General features: G+C 45.0%; 1 protein-coding gene and 1 long non-coding RNA gene across 2 annotated transcripts in view; one reads left to right on the forward strand and one right to left on the reverse strand.

Moving 5' to 3' along the window:
* LOC309385259 overlaps positions 1–23,823 on the reverse strand; it is a 156,610-nt gene that overhangs the window by 78,688 nt on the left and 54,099 nt on the right. The window contains exon 3 of the long non-coding RNA XR_014174192.1: positions 4,946–5,004. This is a non-coding gene — a long non-coding RNA (uncharacterized lncRNA). The remainder of the gene's footprint in view (positions 1–4,945; positions 5,005–23,823) is intronic.
* On the forward strand, positions 5,604–20,367 carry LOC309385257 (uncharacterized protein). The gene is made up of 5 exons (XM_081939498.1): positions 5,604–5,861; positions 6,044–6,164; positions 8,207–8,289; positions 15,561–15,687; positions 17,467–20,367. Exons 2-5 carry the CDS (start codon positions 6,065–6,067, stop codon positions 19,584–19,586), a joined length of 2,430 nt encoding a protein of 809 aa, XP_081795624.1. The 5' UTR covers positions 5,604–5,861; positions 6,044–6,064; the 3' UTR covers positions 19,587–20,367.

Consider the following 23,823-nt stretch of genomic DNA (forward strand, 5'->3'; position numbering starts at 1 on the left):
TCCGTAATGAGTTCGAGATCACGGCCGTATAGGTACTCATGGAACATTTTTACTCCAGCCACTGCAGCCAAAGTCTCACGGTCCAGCTGGCTGTAGTTCTACTTGGCAATGGACAAGGTCCTAGAGTAAAAGGCTATTGGAGCCTCGGTTCCATTGGGCATGCGGTGGCTGAGGATGGCTCCGACGCCAAACAGTAAAGCGTCACAGGTCAACACCAGTGGCAGGATCTGGCTGTACTGCACCAGGAAATTGTCCAGCGAGAGAAGTCTTTTTACCATGGCAAATGCAGTGGCTTTGGCTCTACCCCAGGACCACTTAGCATTCTTAGCCAGGAGACGGTGTAAGGGCTCAGCAATGGTGGCTTTCTGTTTAAGAAAGACGCTGTAGAAATTAAGGAGCCCGAGGAACACTTGTAGCTCGGTTTGATTGCGAGGTGTAGGGGTATCCTGAATTGCTTTCGTTTTTTTTGAGGTCGGGTGAACCCCAGAGCCGTCGATTAGGTACCCTAGAAATTCAACCCTTGGCACATTAATTTGGCATTTTTTTTTCTTGAGACGGAGGCCCTTGTCTCTATTTCGAGCCAAAACAGTTCATACATGTTTAAAAAGTTGCGCCTCATTTGCATCCGATACCAAGATGTCATCGAAATAGGGGATGACTCCTGGAATCCCCTGCAAAAGCCGTTCCATGACAGTCCAGAGGTGATACTAACACCAAATTGCAGGCGGTGGCAATTGAATGCACCCGTGTGTCACAATGGTTTGGGCCTCTGCCATAGCGCCATCTACAGGCAATTATTGGTATGCCTGCACCATGTCCAATTTAGCAAATACTTTGCTGGGGCCTAATGAATGTAATAGGTGCTGTACAATTGGTACAGGGCAAGCACTTTGTTGTAACACATTATTGATTGTGCATTTGTAGTCTGCGCAGATGCAGACAGACCTGTCAGATTTGAGAGGTGTCACTATAGGAGTCTCCCAGCATGCGTGATCAACCAGCTCTAGGATTCCCTGGCCTACGAGCTTGTCAATTTCCAGATCTATTTTGGGGCGGAGAGCGAAAGGTACTCTCCTGGGTTTTAGCCTTATGGAGGCTATGCTGGGGTCCAAATTAAAGGAGATTGGAGTTCCCACATACTTACCCAGACCGGTGCCGAAGACGTCCTCAAACTCCTTAAAGATCGCTTCAGCGCTTTCGTCTTTCAAGGCATTGATACCGGTCACTTCTATGCCCAGGGCTTCAAACCAGTCAAGCCCCAGGAGGCTCTGCAGGTCGCTGCTGACCACCATTACTGAGAGATGGCCGCTGTATTTCTTGAATTGTACCCGGAAGGTGCCCTGGTTCACGATGGGGACTCGGTTCCCCTGGTAATCGTGAAGGCAGATGTCGGGGGCACGTAGATGCTGCTTCTTCAGGCTAGGGATAGCCCGCTTGAGCGTAGACCATGGCATGATGGTCAGTGATGACCCCATGTCGATCTCCATCTCGCATGGAGAGCCCTCGATGAGGACTGTGACCTTCAGCTTTTTGGCCGCCTAGTGCGGACTTGGCCGATTGAGGTGTGGTAGGTGACTCTGACATCGCCCTCTGAGCGCCGTGGTGGCTTCTGCTATGCCCCTTGGTTGGGCCTCTGCCGTCGGTTAGCTTGGCTTCTTGGCTGCCAGGTCATCGTGGGGTGCTCGCTTCTGCACACCTTGGCGATGTGCCCTTTTCGCTCGCAGCACTGGCAGGTAGCATCGCGGAAACAGCAAGCCGATTGGGCATGGTCTCCGCAGCTAGTGCAAGGTGGGAATCGTTCGAATTTGCGCTCTGCCTTGGCGCGGCTACTGCACATGTGCCAGCTGTCATCTTCTTCACCTTCAGAGCTCTGTAGCCTCGTGGTGAATGTGTGTATTCTTCTGCGTGTCTTGCGGAGTGTTTTGACACTGCAGTGTCTCTGTGGACTTGATGGCCGATTCTGACGCCCTGGCCTCGTCCAAGGCAATTTGGAGACTGAGGTTAGACTTGGCAAGTAACCTCCTCTGTAAATTAATGTTCCGCACACCGCAAATTTTGTGGTCAAGAATGAGTTTGTCTAGGTCTCAGAACTCGCAGTACACTGTGACCCTTCGTAGCGCTGCAACGTACTCGTTGATTGATTCGCCTTCCCGCTGGTTGCGAATGTTAAATTCATGCTGGCAAACGTGCTTAGATGGCTTGGGAGCGTAGTGGGTCCTCAGCGTCTGCTAGAACACGGACCAAGTGACCGATTGTAGCAGCGTTGGTTCTGACAGGTCTTTGGCAGTTTCAAACACTTCCTGCCACAGTAATCGAGGAACATGTTCTTCTTTCTCCTTCAGAAAGGCCCATGAGGTCATTGGTCTCGAGGAAACAGTCAAACTATAGCATGTATGAGTCCCAGTGCTCAGTGACTAGGTCATACGGAGTCAGTGGGGCGTGCATGGCCATTTTGCGTCCTGAGGGTGTTTTGATTTTGCCGCTCAAAAATGGCTGCTCGAAGCCGCACTGAGCTCTGGGCTAGATGTACTTGCTGGATTGCTACGCTCTTTTTGTTTCGCCTAGTTGCCTTCCAATCCCACCTTCGTCGCCAGTGTTAGATTGGGTAATGGATAGGCACACACAGGCTAACGGTAACAACAGCTCTTTATTAAATTCACCAAGTGAGAACAATCCAACAAAGGTTGAGTCTGACAGCAGCCCTTTTATAGGGAGCTGTCAGATCCTTCGACCAATGAGATTAAACCTCTGTTCTCGCCGGAACAGAGAACCTTGGTGGAAACCACTATGGTTGAAGCTAGTATGTAATAAACTCTGTTAAACATGAAGCAGATCCAGATGAAGGTGGAGAAAGAACTTCAAAGAGATGCTAAAACAGCATTAAATAACAACAGTTGAGGCTGCCAGAAGTGCAAAAACCAGAATGTCGTCTCTCCCTCAACACCTGAAGTAGTAAAAGAGGAGGTTAAAAAAAAAACCCACACCCAGAAAACTAAAACTTAGTTGAGGGTTGCAAAACCCCTTTTTTCTTCCTCTTTCCAAAACTTCTGGTCTAATTTTTAACTTTCCTGTGGATTCGTTGTTGAAGCTTTCTCTTTACTTTTAACTTTTTGTTTTTTGGAAGTGGTTTGACTGGGACTATTCTCTTTTTTTATTATGCCTTAAAGATTCCTTTGCTTTTTTCCCTTTTCTTACTATTTCCGTAGTCCCTGGTTTTCCTTTTTTTTTAATATTTCTTTTTAAAGGCAGAGCTTTAAGGGGCTAGCTAGGGACTGGATACAAATTAACACTGCCATCTAGTGGATCTTGAAACAACGTTACCAAATCTTACTGCTGGAATTATTTAGAGAAAAACTCTCTCATTCAAGGTTAAGACCTGATAAGAAGCAAGAATCACAGTTGTTTACGCAGGTGTTTCTAGCGGATCTTTCGTGTCTGGAAACCTATTTTGGAAGATGAATGAAAATGTTTAAGGGAAAATTGGAAAGATCTCTACATCAAGAAGGAAAAAAACCTTTGAACTCTCTCCTTTATGTTTTTGACAGCCAGTGTTTACATTACTTTGCCTGGGATGTGATGATTCTTTTTGTTGTTGTTGTTGTTGTTCGTTCCATTTTTTGTTGAAGCCCTGAAGCATTGAATAATTTTTGTGTATGTTTCCCTTTTTACTTTTTTGAAATATAGATTTTTTTCTTTTTTCTCCCCCTTCTTATATCTACCCTTACTTTTATAGATTGTCTTTTTGCCCTTTCTTCCTTTATTTTCTACCACACTTTCTATATCATTTTTACCTTAATTTTGACCTTTCTGCCTACTTTTTCTACCTAATCACTACATGCTTTTTTCTCTCTTCTCCCTTTCCTTTTTCTTTCTTTCTCCCTTCTTTCTCTTACAGGTCATTGCAACTGGATTGAGCTACGAAAAGAAAAAGAGGGAATAAATTAGGAACATGAGTAGAAAGACAACACCAGTGGGCTCCACAACAACGACCCCTGCCTCTTCACCGGCAGGAGCACAAAGATTAATACAAACAACGATTCAGCAGGAAAAAGAGAAGCCTATATCACTAGAGTCAATGATGCAAGCAACACAAAAACTTCAAACAAGCGCTGATGAAAAATTAGATACACTTGTAAAGATGTAATGAACAATGGATACATATATGAATTGAAATACTTAATGACTATATGGATTAATAATTAACAATGAAAAATTATTTTTGGAGCTGTGGATGATTGATAACATTATGGTTAACTGAAGGTATAAATGTACAATATGAATTAATGGGAATCTTTTGTTTTAATCTTTGCTTTCCCTCTCTAGGAATAGGCGATATTATAATTCTATAAAGACTTATCGTTACCTAATAGATTATTATGGATTCAAGGAAATAAGGGCCGTCACAAATGAAAGAATATTAATGGTAATCTGAACACATAATGCTCAATGAAATATTTCGTTAGGTTTAATGGATAACCAGTGACTTTATTTTTAATTGTAAAAACTGATGCACAAAAACTTGTAACCAAACGACATGCTTGATGAAATTGAGGAAAGTTGTTTTTTCTCCTTGCTTTTCTTCTGTATGTGTTGTCTTGTTTTTTTAAAGAAAAAAAATTATTTTTTAAAAAAAGAATACATTTTCTTACACAGGAACAGGAAACAGAGATGGGGCCGAACAGCGAGTATAAAGCCAGGAACTTTCAGCCCTTCTTTCTCTTTTTCTTCTTCACCCAACATCTGGAAGCATGGGATTCCCCTTTTCTCTTCAGGAGCTCAAGCCATGTGGTCCTGTCCACCATTAAAACCATCTTTCCAAGCAGCCTCCATGTTTCCAGTGTCTTTTCCCCCACTGGGAGCTGAACCCAGAGGGACATTTCTTCCAAAAGTACAAAGAAAGCAAAAGGACTTCAAAGAGGAAAATGGAATAAAAATCTACACTTACTGTATATCGGTGTCAGCCCACCCAGGAACTCTGGTCCAGCCACTGTTGGTCTTGCCTTCCTGAAAGAAAGAAAAAAACTTTGCTTCCTAAATTCTTTTGCTCCAGCTGGGAAATCCGAACCCACGGAGGAAACTTTATTTCCATCCAACACCTCCTCCTCTCAATTGATATACCACGTTATAGGGATCTATCAGCTGCAGGTGTTGGGAACCTCTGCATTTCCAACACATAGAGAATTCATTTAGTGACCGTTTGAAATTACAATGCCACTGAAAAAAGGGACTTTTGAACGTTTTTCCCATGACCGTTGCCGGATAAACCACATGATTTACGTGACCAAATTCCCATCCCTGGGTTTCCTCCCCTCCGTCTCTCCCCTGTTTCTCTGACTGCCTCGGGGTTGGACTAGAAGACCTCCAAGGTGCCCCCAACTCTGTTATTCTGTTAAAGGACGGTTCCCTTCTAACTTTGCTGCTCCGCATCCCTCTCCCTCCCCTCTTCCCGTTCCCCAGGCTTCGTCCCGTCCCTCTCCTCCCGTCTCTCTGACTGCCTCGGGAGAAGCAGCCCTGGACTCCCTGCCCAGGCGATCATCCCACCCGGGACCCATTCCATACCCCCCCCGTGGCACAAGGTAGGGCGCAGACAGGGGGACCACCAAGTCGGCGATGCTCTGCCCCGTTTAGAGAATGGGAGGAGCTGGACGGGGAGAGGAGGAACTGTAAGCGTTTCCTGCTTGGGCTCTGCAACGGCTGGGGTCGTTCCGAGAAGGGGAAATCCAAGTGCGTGGCCGGGAAGGAAGGCAGCGTGGCCGGCGGGGCTGCGAGGAAAGCAGATCGCGGATCTTTCCCTGCGCGCATCTCTTGGGAAGCGAAGTCCAAGCGAGGAACAGAGCCGCCTCTTTCCTTTTGAGCGCCAGGTAAGAATCTCCCTTCTTCCCACCTGGGGAAATGCTTGGACAGGTGAGCCTTCAGTGCAGCTTCTTGGGGCGCTTCTAAGATCGCTCCTGCAGTCCCCACCTTCTCCTTGGGGAGACTATTCCGCCGGCCCTTCCCGATCGTTTCCCGTGACTTCCTTTTTCTCTCTCTGGTGCTGCTTCAGATCCAGAAGGCTTGGGCTTCAATGGATGCTAACCCGGCTGGAGGGAAAGGGGGCGATCCCTCCCAGGAGCTGCTGTTTCGGGGAGTTGCTCAGGACGAGCCACCTCCGGAGAGAGCACCAGGTAAAGGCTCCTTCTGATGCCCTTTAACCCTCGGGATTGACTTTGCCAGGAGTTCATTTCATTCCTGAATTCCTTTTCATTGTTTAATTTAACTGTTTTTTTAAAGTCTTGTGTCCATTTAAACAGGTGTCACCCTTTTCCTATAGACCAGCATGTCTCAACCTTGGCAACTTTTAAGCTATGTGGACTTCAGCTCCCAGAATTCTCCAGCCAGCATAGGATAACTGGCTGGGGAATTCTGAGAGTTGAAGTCCACGTATGTTAAAGCTGCTTATGGTTGAGAAACATTGCTGTAGTAGGCTATTCCAAAGGGCAAATCCCACCTGTGAAACTAGTTTTTGTTTCTCTTCTGAGTATCTGATGGGGAGGGTGGACATTATGTGGGTCAGGGTTCTGATGCTCAAGAGTGCAGAGAAGAGCAACAAAAGATGATTAAGGGAGTAGAGGCTAAAACATATAAAGAACGGTTGTTGGAATTGGGTGTGTCTAGTGTCAGAAAACACCTGATAAGGAGCATAGCTGCACTAGTAAGAAATTGAACAGGCAACACACCATAAGCCTTATGGCATAAGGCATCTCACTTAGAGTCCTGTATTAAGGACAATAATTTATAAAGGATCCTACATGCTTTATTAAATTTCAAATTATATCAAACAGCAAGTATTTACAGAAAAATCACATTGTAATGAGGGTCAATCAGACAAGCAGTCAAAAGGGACAGTTTGAGGCTGGTTGGCCCTGACTCACTGTCCAACATGCCACTATATACAACAAAGCACAAGACTCAAAATTCTGCCTTGTTTGTCACAGCAACTGTGGCAGTTTTCTCTTCCTCTAACCACAATGTCACAACATAGTTATTTTTCCCTACATTACAACCTGACAGTTCCTCTTTTTCCTCGATCTCAGCTCGACTCACCCTGCAAACTCATCTACCAACAGTATTGAGACACACTATTTCAACATACTTGCAGGTTACAACTTTTTAATAGACACAATAGTATTGAATACCATGCTTTTAAAGAGATCATACAGATGAACATTGAATACAATAAACCTTGCCAAAGAAATATCAGGCCCATAGGCATCTATCAAGAAGCAAAGGCCTGCACTATGATTACTTTCCCCTCACACTAGTTGAATGAAAAGAAGGACTAGGGATGACAGGATAGCAATATTCCATTAGTTGAGTGGTTGCCACAAGGAAGAGAAAGTCAACCTATTCTCCAAAGCTCCCAAGGGCAGGATTAAAAAGCAATGGATGGAAACTAATCAAGGAGAAAAGCAACCTAGAACTGAGGAGAAATTTTCTGACAGTGAGAACAATGAACCAGTGTGTGAGATTTTAAAACATCCAAAATTTATGCTCACTAATTCGACAGACAACTCTGATGTACAAACAAAGGATTATTGAATTGCATTTGCAAAGGCAGGCCTCCAAATCTCTTTCCAAGTTGGACTGACACTATAAGAAATATAAATCAGTTGTTGCCAAGTGTCTGAACGTTGATCATGTGACCACGGGAATGCTGCAATGGTCATAAGTGTGAAAAACAACTGTCCTTCTTTTTAGTGACACTGGATTGTGTTGGCCCAGTCCAACATTGAGTTAATTTTACCCAATGCAATGAGCCAATGAATCATGCCAAATTTAGGGAAGTGGGGCTCACTTCCTCTTTGTTGGTGCCAGGCCAGACCTAGTATTCCTGATTAACAACTCAGCACAGCTCCCTGGGAGATGGGATGGGATCTACTTGAGGCATCCAGAATCCACCTCTGTGGTGCTTCAATGCATAAATTCAGGCTGAGATCATCTGCCTCTGAATCCAGTCCCTGGTCCTTCCACACCTTTCAGTTTTCCTCTCACCCAATGTTAGCAGCTTCTATGTATTGTTGCTGTGGCTGCAAAGTACTCAAATAAACTGATTCCCTAGTTAGCTTAAATATAGGTAGAATTGCCCTTCTGCACTGTAGCTTCACCAATACAGTTTGGGTGTTTGATAGCAATTTATTCCTTTGCTGTTTTTCCCCCCCACTCCTAGATACTCTCATGGCCTTGTCTTCATCTCCTGGAACTTCAGTTCTTTGTAGCAGAGGATTAACAGCGGTTCAGCTTCCAACTCAGGTAGGAGGCATCTCCCCTCCCTTAAAGTGCCAGTCTGATCTATTGAAGAAGCCTCCAATAACAGAAGGCAAGACAAGAAACAATGGATGGACGTTAACCAAGGAGAGAAGCAACCTAGAATTAAGGGATTATTATTTTTTGTAATAGTGAGAACAGTTAACCAGTAGAATGGCTTTCCTTCAGAAGTTTTAGCTGCTCCATCACTGGAGGCCTTTAAGAAGAGAGTGGACAGTCTCATTTGTCTGGAATGGAATATAAGGTCTCCTGCTTGGGCTAGGACAGTGGTCGGCAAGCTGCGGCTCGCGAGCCACATGCGGCTCTTTACACACTTTAAAGCAGCTCTTCTGTGTGCCGGGCGCCCGCTCCCCTCCCTCCTCTCGGGCACTTCAAAACAAGCGCCCCTTTCCCTTTTTTCTTTTCGACCCACAATGATTAGGGAGGGTCCTGAAGTCGGGCGGGAACGAGAAGCGAGGAGGCAGAAAAAGAAATGGAGGCTAAGGAGCTTCCCCCCCCCGCCCCCTCCCAGCAAAAATCTAACCGGGGAGCCGGGCGGACAGTAGCAAATTAGCCGATCACGCCGCGTTGATCAGCTAATTTGCTACTGCCCACCGGCTCCCTGATAAGATTTTTGCCGGGGGGGGGGGGAGAAGCTCCTTGGCCTCTGTCTCTTTTTCTCCCTCCTTGCTTCTTGGGGCTCCCCCAATGGGGGAGCAAGGCCGGCCCAGCGCCAGGCTTTGGGCTAACACAGAGGTCTGCAAAGTTGGCTGTTTTAAGACTGGTGGACTTCAATTCTCAGAATTCTGGGAGTTGAAGTCCACCAGTCTTAAGAGCCAATTTTGCAGATCCCTGGGCTAATATGATTGATGCCCTTGGTGGACTTCAATTCTCAGAATTCTGGGAGTTGAAGTCCACAAGTCTTCAAGCTGTCAGGTTTGAAGACCCTGGTTTTTTTTCCCTAAATGGTTAGGGGTGCAAGGGTCTTGCAACTTGACAGCTTTAAGACTTGCATGCTTCAATGCCAGAGTTCCTGAGCCAACATGACTGGAGGAGGAATTCTGGGAGTTGAAGTCCACAAGTCTTCAAGCTGTCAGGTTTGAAGACCCTGGTTTTTTTTTTCTAAAGGGTTAGGGGTGCAAGGGTCTTGCAACTTGACAGCTTTAAGACTTGCATGCTTCAATGCCAGAGTTCCTGAGCCAACATGACTGGAGGAGGAATTCTGGGAGTTGAAGTCCACAAGTCTTAAAGCTGTCAGGTTTGAAGACCCCTTGGGGTTTTTTTCCTAAAGGGTTAGGGATGCAAGGATCTTGTAACTTGACAGCTTTAAGACTTGCGTGCTTCAAATGCCAGAGTTTATTGAAACTAAAAACAGTGTACCATCCTATGTATTTTCGGTTTTAAAAATGTGGTTCTCAAAATAAATTTCAATCGTGGTTTTGGCGAGATTTGGCTCAGTTGAAAAAAAAAGGTTGCCCACCACTGAGCTACGAGACCTTATATACCACCTCCAAGGTCCCTTCCAACTCTGTCATTGTTATATTATCGGGTTAAAAAGCACATCCAGAGAGCTCAGTTACAATACAATAATACAATACAATATAATAGTAGAGTTGGAAGGGTCCTTGGAGGTCTTCTAGTCCAACCCCCTGCCTAGGCAGGAAACCCTATACCATTTCAGACAGATGGCTATCCAACATCTTCTTAAAGACTTCCAGTGTTGGGGCATTCACAACTTCTGGAGGCAAGCTGTTCCACTGATTAATTGTTCTAACTGTCAGGAAATTTCTCCTCAGTTCTAAGTTGCTTCTCTCCTTGATTAGTTTCCACCCATTGCTTCTTGTTCTACCCTCAGGTGCCTTGGAGAATAGTTTGACTCCCTCTTCTTTGTGGCAACCCTGAGATATTGGAACACTGTTATCATGTCTCCCCTAGTTCTTCTTTCTCTTAAGCTAAACATACCCAGTTCCTGCAACCGTTCTTCATATGTTTTAGTCTCCAGTCCCCCAATCATCTTTGTTGCTCTTCTCTGCACTCTCTCTAGAGTCTCCACATCTTTTTTTACATCGTGGAGACCAGAACTGAATGCAGTATTCCAAGTGTGGCCTTACCAAGGCCTTATAATGTGGTATTAACACTTCATGTGATCTTGATTCTATCCCTCTGTTTATGCAGCCTAGAACTGTGTTGGCTTTTTTGGCAGCTGCTGCACACTGCTGGCTCATATTTAAATGGTTGTCCACTAGGACTCCAAGATCCCTCTCACAGTTACTACTATTGAGCAAGGTATCATCTATACTGTACCTGTGCATTTCCTTTTTGTTGCCTAAATGTAGAACCTTACTCTTGTCACTATTGGATTTCATTTTATTAGATAGTGCCCAATGTTCAAGTTTGTCAAGATCCTTCTGTATCTTAAGCCTATCTTCTGGAGTGTTGGCTATTCCTGCCAGCTTCTTGTCATCTGCAAATTTGATGAGTTCCCCATTTATTCCCTCATCCAAATCATTGATGAAGATGTTGAAGAGTACTGGGCCTAAAACAGAGCCTTGGGGTACTCCACTGCATACTTCCCTCCATGTAGATGCAGTTCCATTGAGAACTACACATTGAGTGCGGTTGGTCAGCCAGTTACGAATCCATTTGGTGGTGAAACCCACATTCTTCTACTTTATCTAGTAGTAGGTTATGGTCTACCTTATCAAAAGCCTTACTGAAGTCAAAGTAAACTATATCGACGCCATTCCTCTGGTCCACTCATTTTGTCATGTTAATAATAATAATAATAATAATAATAATAATAATATATTTATTTCTAAGCCGCGCCCTCTCCCGAAGGACTCGGGGCGGCGTACAACAAAACATTCGAAATAAATATGCAAACAAAACAAACATATAACAAGGTACACTAAAACATACATACATATATATCAGGAGGAGATCGATTAATAAAAACAATTAAAATACTGTATCTAAAACCCCTAGAAATTAAATGTAATTAAAATACCCAGTTAAAAACCCGTCAGGAGCGATATGGCTAAATCAAAGTTGAGCCAGGCCAGCTGCTTGGAATAGGTGGGTCTTAAGCTTAATACGGAAGGAGCGGAGGTCGGAGGTATTCCTAATATCCGGAGGGAGGTCATTCCACAGGGCTGGGCCCGCCACAGAGAAGGCTCTACTCCTAGGCGCCGCCCCACGACATTGTCTAGCGGACGGCACCTGGAGGAGCCCCTCTCTGTGCGAGCGAATTGGTCGCAGGGATGTATGGGGCAGAATACGATCCCGCAAGTAACTAGGTCCTAAGCCATGGAGCGCTTTAAAGATAGTTATCAAAACCTTGAAACGCACCCGGTAGGCCACAGGAAGCCAGTGCAGCTCGCGCAGGAGCGGTGTCACGTGGGAGTACCTAGTACTCCCCATAATTACCCGCGCGGCAGCGTTCTGGACCAACTGCAGTCTCCGGGTGCATTTCAAGGGAAGCCCCATGTAGAGAGCGTTACAGTAGTCCAAGCGAGACGTCACCAGCGCATGAGTGACTGTGCGCAAGGCATCCCGGTCCAGTAGGGGGCGCAATTGGCGCACCAGGCGAACCTGGTGGAACGCCCCCCTTGCCACGGCTGTCACATGGTCATCCATGGACAGCCGGGCATCTAGGAGGACGCCCAAATTGCGCGCCCGCTCCACGGGGGCAAGATGGATGCCCCCAATGGCCAATGATGGAATTAATTGGCTGAACCGGGGGGCTGGTACCCACAGCCACTCCGTCTTGGAAGGGTTGAGCTTGAGTCGGTTGTCATCCATCCAGATCCGTACGGCTTCCACACACCGGGACATCACTTCACAGTTATATCTGAGTCTCCCCTCATCGGAATACAACCAGAAAATACAGGAAAGTTGCATGCAGTATTCAAAAATAGGGAAAAGTAGAACGAAACAGCTTTCCGAGGGTAAACGTGGCAAATATTTAGTTTGCTCCTCTAAAACTAAATGGAACCCTGCACGCTGTCATTGCTACCACCTATATGTGCCCTACTATTTCATGCAAAAATGACTGCTGTCTATCTTTTATACCAGGTTTGTGCAAGACACACTTGAGCCCTCGACAGTTATTGGTACTTCACTCCGTTTATTCCTTCAGTGTGATTTGCATTATTTGAATGATTGGCCTGGGACTCCTACTCCTAGATAATCTCATCAAATGAGCACAATTGAGCGCAAAATGTCTGTTGCTAAAAGCGAGATTTGTTAAGCGGGTTTTGCTTCATTTTATGACTTTTCTTGCCGCAATTGTTAAATGAATCACCACAGTTGTTAAGTTAGTAATGCAGTTGCTATGCAAAACTGGATTCCCCCGTTAGCTTTGCTTGTCAGAAGGTATCAAAAAGGGATTCCCATGGCCCCGGGACACTGCAACCATCATAAGTATGATTCAGTGGCCAAGCGGTTGAATTTAGGTCTCGTGGGGGATGCTGCAACGGTCGTAAGCGTGAAAAACAGCCACAAGGAACTTTTTTCAGTGCCGTTGTGGCTTCAAACAGTCACAAAACTACTGCTAAATCCTTTGGAGGACTGCTTTCCTGAGGCCGTCTCATGGTGATGTGTTTTAAGCCAGGGGATAGCAAGGATTGTTTAGCTGCCATTGTGAAAAATTATCAACTCAGTGTTGTGACTCAGGGACTCCTGAGTGTAGGATTCCTGCACTCTTTGGGGGGGGGGCTTCTTCCTTGTCTCCTATGCTTGAGCTTGACATCTTGTACAGAAACATGTTGTATTGTTGCGGCGGACTGGGGTCTTTTACCTCAGTTCGCCAAAGATGGGACGTGAGACCACAAGGTGCTAGAGAAAACAGGTTTATTGATGCATCGAGTCCAGTGTGTTCATACACAATTCTGAACTGTCTTGGTTATGCCCAAGACAGTACTTTTATACTTTTCCAGCTTCTAAGTTTTGAGTAAACCTTTCCCCTTTCTTATGGGCTGTTTGCCCACACCCCTGAGACGGCCACCCAGTCAGGGGCGTCGATCTGCCTTACTCATCATAAGCAATACTTACATTTCACACTTATGTCCTACAAATATATTTGGAAAGTTACAGCAAAGTTACAGAAAGAGAAGTGAAAAAGTTAGCATGAGCAACCTTTTAATGCCAAGGTTTATTAATACGCTAAAATGGCAGTTTCATATCTTACACAAACACCATCTGTTTCCTGTGCCCAAGTCTTCAAGCCTTTTGCAACTTATGTTCCAGTAGGATTTGTAACATATATTAAGCAAGCTAAAAGGTCAATTAATATGCTGCCTTGATTGTTCTTCCATTATAGGGGAGTCTGGGGGCTCTCCTACCCTTCAGGTATACTGGCTATTTACCTGCTGCCTCATTATGAATGTAATTCATTGGCAGCTTCCCAATAAGACCAACGTTCCATATCATTCCAGTCAAAATGCCAAAGGACACAAAACTTGACAGACATAAAATCTTACTTTTGTTATCAGTGGCACTCTCAAAGGGAAAGCAACAAACAAATATTGGATATTCAAGATGTTGTATTCAAGATTGAAAATTATGGAAAGTCATGAAAGCTTTGCTGAAACAATAAAATGGGTCAATCAATGAATCAATCTGAATAAAACTGGAAGGGACCTTAGAGGTCTTCCAGTCCAACCCCCTGTTCAAGCAGGAGATCGTGTAGCATTTCAGACAATTGTCTGACCTCACTGCTAGGAAGTTTCTCCTTAATTCCAGGTTGCTTTTCTCCTTTTTTAGTTCTATCCATTGAAGGCAAAAGAAGAAGGGGACAACAAAAAATGAGGTGGAATACTACTATCACGTCAACCCTAGTCCTTCTTTTCTCTAGACTGGCCCTACCCAATTCCAGTTCCATCCAGTTCCTGCAACCGTTCTTCGTACGTTTCACTCTCCAGGCCATTAATCATCTTAGTTGTCCTTCTCTGCACTTTTTCCAAAATCTCCGCATCTTTTTTGTAATGTGGTCCAAAACTGGATCCAGTATTCCAAGTGTGGCCTTACTAAGGTTTTATGAAGTGCTACTAACACAAGAACGCCCAAAGTAAAATGTAAAGCCCAAGCTTTACTCTTGCCCAGAAATGAAATGTTGAACCCCACCTTCCTTGATTTGGTATAATTCATTGGCTCATTGCAACTCAATGTTGGATTGGGCCAACACATCCAAGCACCAGCCCATCAGTGGAAAGCAAAGGAATATGGGGTTGCAGAATCGGCCAAGCCAATAACACATTATCTAGATCAGTGATGGCTAACCTTTTCCCCATCACGTGCCAAAAGCAGGGGGGGGGAAGTGCAGGGGGGGGGTTGTACGCAGGCATGCCCATGCCCATAATGCAATGTGCATGACCACCCCACACGCATGTATGTGTGAACACTGCCCTCTCACCCGCTTTTGGCGCATGATGGACCTCTTTTTTCACACTCCACAGGCTCCAGAGGCTTTCTAGGAGCCTGGGGAGGGCAAAAACAGCCTCCCCACCCTGGAAGCCCTCCGGAGGTTTCAGAAGGCTTCCCTGAAGGCTCCAGAGGGCGAAAAACGGCCGAAAAAGAAGACCAAAGTCAGCTGGCCAGCTTGCGCGCTGGAGCTGACAGGACAACAACTCATGTGCCCTAACAAATGGCTCTGCGTGCCACCTGTAGCACATATGCCATAGGTTCGCCATCACAGACCTAGATTTATCTCTAGCTAGGGGATCGCAAGGATTGTTTTAGCTGCCATTGTGAAATAATCATCAACTGTGTCGTTGTTCAGGAACCCCCTCCGGAGGGCGAAAAATAGCCAAAAAAGAAGGCCGAAGTCTAGACCTGACAGGGCAACGCCTCATTTGCCATAACAAATGGCTAGATTTATCTCTAGCTAGGGGATCGCAAGGATTGTTTAGCTGCCGTTGTGAAATAATTATCAACTGTGTCGTTGCTCAGGAACCCCCTCCGGAGGGCGAAAAACAGCCAAAAGAGAAGACCTGACAGGGCAACGCCTCATTTGCCCTAACAAATGGCTCTGTGTGCCACCTGTGGCATATGTGCCATAGGTTCGCCATCACGGACCTAGATGTATCTCTAGCCAGAGGCTCTTTCCACTTTATGTTTTTGGAAAGGTCCTCCAGGGAAGATGCAAATTTGCCCAACTTGGAAACTCTACAGATGGAATATGTTCATCAAGAAGAGGACTTTCAAGTAATTTATTGAAATGTTCATTGTTAAGAATGCTCATGGAATACATTTAATTTTTTCCCCTCTCCCTGTGTCAGGATTTGGTATCGCTTGAGGATGTAGCTGTGTTTTTCTCCGTGGAGGAGTGGGCCCTGCTGAATTCGGAGCAAAAAGCCTTGTACCAAGAGGTCATGCTGGAAAACGCAAGGAACATGGCCTCCTTAGGTAAGGGATTCTGTTAAGATATTGAAATTTAGTAGCCGGAACAGTGTTGTACAAGGAGTCAGATCATTCAATTGCAGCTGATTGGTTGGAGAGAGCTGTCTCCTGCATGAGGCAATCGATGCTGGGATTGGTTAATGTGAGTGTAAAGGGGGAATGTCCTGGTTTTCCGCCTTTTTTCCACTGTGGGCTCTGAAATTTTACCTCATGATGAACTTGTGGTGTTTGTTTATCTCATCATGCTCCTGTTAGCCTGACTTTCTTGTTTACTGTAAATGTTTACTGTCATATTAATTTACATAAAAACACAAGCTTGTGTCAGCATCTCTGACCTTTTAGGACACCTGCTGCGCAATTCCCAGACAGATTCTCTTTCCTCTGGACTGAAAGCGTGGGGGACATGAGCAACATGTCTTTCTTTATCAGCACAAATACAACACACACACACACAGAGAGAGAGAGAGAGAGAGAGAGAGAGAGAGAGAGAGAGAGAGAGAGAGAGAGAGAGAGAGAGAGAGAGAGAGAGAGAGAGAGAGCGCTGTCCCCTGCATGAGGCAATCTATGCTGTGATTGGTTACTGTGAATGTTAAAGGGGAGTTTCTGTCTTTCCCACTTTTCTTTCTCTTTGCGCTGTGTAAATTTACCTCATGGTGTTCCTGTTAACCTGATTATCTTGTTTACTATAAATATTGATGTAAAATATTTTAATTTTACTGTAAATATATATTTACAGTGTATGTATATATGTATATGTGTGTATGTAGTGTGTGTGTATAAATGAATAGAATAAAATAGAATAGATTTCTTTATTGGCCAAGTATGATTGGACACACAAACACACAAATTTATACAGTTTGTGTCAGCATCTCTGACTTCATTTGGATACCTACTGCACAATTCCCTGAAAGAGTCTCTTTCCCTGGACTGAAAGGGTGGTGGACGTGAACAGCCGATTTGTTTCTCAAATAAAATGCTAGTTTGTTCGATGTATGGAGTAGATGAGAGTATCCTGCTCTACATTTCTACTCATACTTACTCTGATAAAGTGGCCTTAAACCTCCACACTGTCTCCATGAAGTTTTCCATCCTAGCCAATTTCTGATCCTGCCTGTCCCACTTTCTAGAGAGCTTTTTAGAAGTTGCTTTCATCTGGTTGCTTTTTGTTCTATTATGATGACACTGAAGAGCCCCAAAGGGTCCAAAGTTTTATCAGAAGGATTTATACTCATTGCAGTCATCTGGTCGGAAAGCGTGCTTATGACCAGATGACTGCAAGGAATATCAATTCTTCCATCCTCCATTGTTCAATCAGAACTGAAGAAGCTTCTTGGATGAGAAGGGAAACAAATTCCAGTTGTCTTAAGAAAAAGCGCCTTTGGGATAAAGATGAATGAACAGCTCAGTTAGAACCAGTTTTGTTCAAGCAAAAACCTCTTAATGGAGAAGAGATTGAAATTCAGTTCCAGGCCCAAATCCCTCAACATTTCTACTTTCTCAAATTGAAATTAAACCAATTGGTTCTCCATCCTCAACAGTAGAGCTGAGGACCTTCCCCTCCCCTCCAATTTTAAATGATCTCATCCAAAATGTTCAGGTTTTCATTCTGTAACAATGAGGAAAAGCAAGCCGCAAAGGTCAAATCTTATATCAAGTTAATACCAAGCATAGCACAATATTTTGAACAAATGGGAGTTTGGAGCAAGTTTGATATACATCAATGGTGTTTGATCTCTTTTGCACCTAAATTTGTGTTAACCTTTTTTTTTTTCCTGTTGCAAGCAGGTGACGGATGGGAGATGGAGGATTCTGGCCAAGAGGCAGCAGCACCGTTGCCAAAAGACAAAAAGGAAGTTGCAGAAAAGATGGATGGAAAGCAAAGTTCTGAGGAAAACCTGTTAACGGTTGAGCTGGAGAATTGCTCTGGTTTTCCTTGTGCAGATACCAATGTCTTATTGGACACAGATGATTGCCAAGAAAAAGAAGTGTGTTCAAAGTGTGGGAAAACACTTCGAGATGAATCTGGATTATGTGACTGTTGCGAAAGCCCTTCTGGAGAGAAACAAGACGAAAGCAGGCAACATTCCGGAGGGACCCTTCCTCCTCCTTTACATGAAAGAATACAAGAAGGAGGGGAAATGTACAAATGTACGGAGTGTGCAGAAAGCTTCAGTACAAGCCTTTCTCTTGCATTGCATAAAAAGATTCACAAAGCAGAGGATCCACACAAATGTCTGGATTGTGGAAGGACCTTCAGGCAGAAAAGTCATCTCATTTCACATAAGAGGGTCCATGAAGAGAGGAAGCAGCATCAAAGGATTAATAGGGGAAAACGCTTCGAAAGCAGCACCTCCCTTACTTCCCATCAAAGCCTCCACAGAGAGGAGAAGTTGCATCAATGCAGGGAGAACAGAACAAGGTTTACTCAGAGCAAGAAACTTAATTTCTGGAAAAAAAGCCCCACTGGGAATAATTCATGTAAATGCCTGGAATGTGGGAAGAGCTTCCGCTCTGCAAGTGACCTCGCTTGCCACAACAGGATCCATACAGGGGAAAAACCATATCACTGCACTGTGTGCGGAAAGAGCTTCGTACAAAAAGGCAATTTCAATTTACATAAGAGGATCCACACTGGAGTGAAGCCATATAACTGCACAGAGTGTGGAAAATGCTTCAGTGCCCCAGGTACACTTACTACCCATAAGAGGATTCACACAGGGGAGAAACCCTATGAATGCTTGGAGTGTGGAAAAAGCTTCAATAGACTTGATACATTAACTAAACATAATAGGATGCATAAAGGGGAGAAACCTTATAAATGCCTGCACTGTGGAAAGAATTTCAGTCAAAAAGGTCATCTTAAGTCACACGGGAGGATCCACACGGGAGAAAAACCATTTCAATGCATGGAGTGTGGAAAGAGCTTCCGTTTAGCTGGTCATCTTACTGCCCATCACAAAATCCACACAGGGGAGAAGCCCTTTCAATGCCTGCAGTGTGGAAAGTGCTTTGCCCATTCTAGCAGCTTTAATGCCCACAAACGGACCCACACAGGGGAGAAACCATACAAATGCCTGGAATGTGGAAAGAGCTTCTGTAAATCCAGCCACTTAAGTTCCCATAGAAATATCCACAGTGGAGAGAAACCGTATGAATGCACCGAGTGTGGGAAGTGCTTCGCTAATCAAAAGAATCTTATTGCTCATAAAAAGACCCACACAGGTGAAAAGCCTTATAAGTGCACCGAATGTGGCAAATGCTTCACTGCTTTGGGTTCTCTCTCTCGCCACAAAAGGCTCCACACTGGGGAGAAACCATATGAATGCCACACGTGTGGAAAGAGCTTCAATGCAAAAAAAAGCTATATCCTACATAGCAGAACCCACACTGGGGAGAAACCATATCAGTGCCAGCAGTGTGGAAAATGCTTCAGTGATTCTGGAGAACTGACGATCCATAAAAGGATTCACACAGGGGAGAAACCCTTTAAATGCACAGAATGCGGCATGAGTTTCAGAAGAAGTGGTTATCTTCGTAGCCACAATAGGATCCACACTGGGGAGAAACCGTATACATGTCACGAGTGCGGAAAAAGCTTTAGGCACAATAATTCACTCAGGAGCCATAGAAGGCTTCACTCAGGGAAGAAATCCTACAAATGCCTGGAGTGTGGAAAATGTTTTAATGAGAGTGTCCATCTTACCTCCCACAATAGGATCCACACAGGAGAGAAACCGTTTAAATGCATCGACTGTGGAAAGAGTTTCAGAGATGGCAGGAATCTTACGGTCCATAAAAGAATCCACACGGGGGAGAAGCCGTATCAGTGTGTAGAGTGTGGAAAGAAATTCAGAAGTTGGAGTGACCTTAATAGCCATAAGAGGACTCACAGCAGGAAAAAATGATGTGAATTGGTTCATGTTGATTCTCAAAATTTGATTCATGCCCACAGAAGTCACCCAGGAGAATCTGTAGAAATGCATGGAGTATGGCAAGGTCTTCCGAAGCAGCAGAAACATCTTGATCCATTAAAAAGAAGAATTCTCTTGTAGAACTAGGTATTAAGTTTTGGATATTAGATCTTTGTGCTAGAGTAGAGTAGAATAAGAATAGAAATGGAATAGAATATAGAAATAGGAATAGGAATGGGAAGGAAATGGAATGCTCTCATTGGCCAAGTGTGATTGTGAGGCAGCCGGGAGAGAACGGCCAAAATCTCACCATATCACCTGGGTATAGGAGCCCCCAGACTCTATACTTTAAATCAGTAATATGTCCTTAATAAGCACCTTGATTAAACTCTGATCTCTTTCTTCCTCAAAATTGTTATAAATTTTACTGGAATATGTTGCAATCAGCTTCTATGGAAGGACACAGGAAACCAATGTCTGTGTAAGATACAATGCGCCGGAAAAAAAACATATGAATAGTTGATGGCATGTCTGGCTGCTGATATATAACTCTTTCACTCCCTTTCCTGTAACTTTACTGTAACCTTACAAAATGCAACTTTCTGTAAAATGTATGTTTCGACTATGAACAAATATGAAATGTATACTCTTTACTGAAGAACAAATAGCTGTGTGAACGCCCCCACTCTAGGAGGGTATAAAACTCCTGTCCTGAACAAAGCCAGGACAGTTCAGATGCCAGTGTGTGTGAACTCGATGCATCAATAAACCTGTTTCTCTTGCACCTTCGTGGTCTCACGTCCCGTTTTTATTGAGCATTGTGGCGCAAGCCTCAACCTGCTGCAACAATTGGAGATACAAGGAATGTGTCTCCAGTGGTTACACTCTTAGTGTACATAACATAGAACAAGTAATCAACTTTTGACAGTGCGAACAGCAAAGGTAAGTAGGGATTTGGAAAGTAACACATCCAAATGTCTATGGAGTTTCTCAGTCATCCAGGTTGCATTTGTCCCAAAGTTGCTTTTATCAAAAGGCAACTGGACTTTGTTTTCCCCTGAAGAAATTTCCCTTCTCATCCAAGAAGTTTCTTCAGTTCTGTTTCTTCTTGAATGAGAAGCGAAATGTCAAGGAAAAACAAAGTCCAGTTGCCTTTTGATAAAAACACCTTTGGGATAAGACATTCAGACAACATAAGAGTGCGGAAAGCTGGCTTAGAGTACAGAGAAGATGCTGAAATATTTCAAGAAGAAACATTATAATGTAGGTGGGGAGTCCAGACCTGGCGGTGTTTAACTACTCATATTTCCCTAACGTTGGAAGGATCAACTAGCAGATCTACTACAGCCATGTGAAGAAGTCATGGCATAACAAAGAAAAATAGTGAGCACTTCAATGGGACAAAGTGATGGGAGAGAATGAACTACTGAAGCATTACGAGACTCGAGAGTTTTGTCAAAAGTGATAACTGGAAGGATAGCGCTGTGTCTGCACCAACTAACATTAGTTGTGTTTAACTGATTTCTAGTCTGAGATACAATATTTATTGTGCTTGATTTTTATTAATGCCCTAACTTATACAGTAGTTAAAAGTTTAGCTCATACATTTCAGATATAGACTCTTTTGGGTTGGTAAATTGGACAATTAAGGGAACCAGCTTTAGAAAATGCAGGTGGCCCTTGACTTATGACCACAAGCCCAAAATTTCCATGGCTAAGCAAGACAGGTTTGTTCCATTATACAACTTTGTTAGATCTGGGTAACGAGAGACAGACTGCGGACACGAAGTGACTTAATAGCTCTTTATTAGTGATAGTAGTGATCCAGCTTGTTCGGTAGTCGGAGGGTTCCCCTTTTATAGGGATTGGGTACGCCCCTCGACCAATCAGAGGGATACCTGTTTCCCGCTGTAGGAGCGGACCAGAGGGAAGACTTTCCCCGATATATGTTAATATCTAACATCCCTCCCCTCCTAGATGGGACGTTGCGGTAGGTAACATAATCCTTTAAGTAGGTGGGTGTTTGTCTTGCTCGGGAGGAACGTCGTAGTTCGGGTTGGCTTGAAGTGGTTGCAGGACTGGTTGTGGGTTGGTTTGAAGTAGTTGCAGGATCGGGTGCTTTTTCTATTTCCCGTTCTGGAGGTCTTGTGCCTTCGTTGCTCGGGCGTTCAGGAGTTTGTTCGGTTGCGTTGTCTGGGGGTTGCTCTGCTACGTGCGTGTAGTCTTGTTCTACGCTTGGCTCGCCGGCGTCGTTGTTTCCTATGATGGGGTTTTCTTGTGGCTGACTTTCCGTAGACAGGAAACTTTCGTCTTCATTTCGAAGGTTGGAGTGTGCTAGGCGACCCCGTAGTTGATCGATGTGCCTTTTCCAATTCCGCCCATCTTCTAGCTCTAGCAAATACGATCGTGGACCCGTGATGCCAATGACCTTTGCCGGCATCCACAATGTTCCCCCCGTGTAGTTGTGAGCGTATACTGAATCCCCTACCCTGAAAGATCGGATCTTACTTGTAGAGTCTGGGGGAGCCGTGGCAGAGTAATTCGGGTGGAGCCGGTCTAGGTGAGACCGTAGTCGACGACCCATGAGTAGTTCAGCGGGGCTCCTACCCGTCGATGCGCTCGGGGTAATGTGTTGAATGAGGAGGTAATGGTCAATGCGTGTTTGCCAATCACCTGGACCCATCCTGGCGAGGGCCTCTTTTGCGAATCGCACCATTCTCTCCGCCTGTCCGTTTGATGCTGGATGGAATGGCGCGATGAGGGCATGCCGGATTCCCAACCCTGCTAAAAATGTTTCAAAGTGCATGGCCGTGAATTGGGGCCCGTTATCGGATACGAGGAGATCTGGCAGGCCATGGGTGGCGAAGAGTCGCCGTAGAACCTTTACGACTGCCTCTGCCGTGGTTGAAGTCATTAGGACTACATCTAGCCATTTTGAGTATGCATCTACCACTATAAAGAAAGTCTGACCTTGGAATGGCCTTGCGAAGTCGATGTGTATTCGCGACCAGGGTGCTTTGGGTTTCTCCCATTCTGTGGCGGGCGCTTCCGGGGGTGCTGGTCTCGATTCCTGGCATGGGTCACAAGTGGCCACCCACTCCTCTATTTCTTTGTCCATGTTTGGCCACCACACGTAACTTCTTGCTAACGCCTTCATTCTAACAATCCCCGGATGACCCATATGTAAAGCATCTAGTACATTTTTACGTAAAGCATACGGAATAACAACTCGATCCCCCCACAACAAACATCCTTGTAATACTGAGAGCTCGTCCCGTTTTGACCAAAACAATTTGAATTCCGGGCCCACATTTCCCTTTGGCCACCCCCTCCAAACCCAAGTTTGAACTTGCTTTATTAAATTGTCTTTAGAGGAGAATCTTGCAACATCGTAGGAAGAAACCGGTCCTGAATCCAAACAGTCAATGAGCAATACCGGTACTTCTGGAGTGGGGTCTGGCAGAATGTCAGGTAATGGGCAACGGCTGAGTGCGTCTGCGTGTCCAAGAGTGGAGCCCGGTCGATGTATCAATTTGTATGAATACGCAGCCAGGAAAACAGTCCACCTGGTCATGCGAGGAGAAAGGGAGACCGGAGTGGGGCGGTTTCCCGCCAAAAGTCCCAACAGCGGTTTGTGATCTGTGATCAGTTCAAAATCACGTCCATAGAGGTATTCGTGGAAACGCTTTACTCCCGCGACGGCAGCCAGCGCTTCCCTGTCCATTTGGCTGTAATTCCTTTCGGCCGATGAAAGAGTCCTGGAGTAGAACGCGATGGGTGCTTCTTTTCCGTCGGGCATCCTGTGGCTGAGGACTGCTCCAACACCGAAAGGTGATGCGTCGCAGGTCAATACCAGCGGTAGGGTCTGGCTGTATTGAACAAGCAGTGAGTCAGTGGTGAGCAGGCGCTTTACCCCGGCGAAAGCTGCAGCTTCTGATCGTCCCCATTTCCATGGTGCGTTCCTCTGGAGTAGACGGTGTAGTGGCTCAGCAACGGTCGCTTTCTGCCTCAGAAAAACGCTGTAGAAGTTAAGTAATCCGAGGAAGGCCTGCAACTCGGTCTGATTTCGCGTCCTGGATCGCCTTAATTTTCTTTGAAGTGGGGTGTATTCCCTGACCATCGATTCTATAACCCAGGAATTCTACGCTAGGCACGTTAATTTGGCATTTTTCTTTTTTAAGGCGGAGACCCTTTTCTCTGATTCTGGCCAAAACAGATCTGACTCTTTTGT

This window comes from Natrix helvetica (genome assembly GCF_964273705.1).
Source record: "Natrix helvetica genome assembly, chromosome: 1".
NCBI classification, from domain to species: Eukaryota; Metazoa; Chordata; class Lepidosauria; order Squamata; family Natricidae; genus Natrix; species Natrix helvetica.

What these genes read in the sequence shown, in the direction of transcription:
- LOC309385257 (XM_081939498.1), top strand. Translation starts at nt 6,065, where the DNA reads ATGGATGCTAACCCGGCTGGAGGGAAAGGGGGCGATCCCTCCCAGGAG. An exon ending in ACCTCCGGAGAGAGCACCAG is followed by an intron (nt 6,165 to 8,206) that starts GTAAAGGCTCCT and finishes CCCCACTCCTAG; the next exon opens with ATACTCTCATGGCCTTGTCT. An exon ending in AAGGAACATGGCCTCCTTAG is followed by an intron (nt 15,688 to 17,466) that starts GTAAGGGATTCT and finishes TGTTGCAAGCAG; the next exon opens with GTGACGGATGGGAGATGGAG.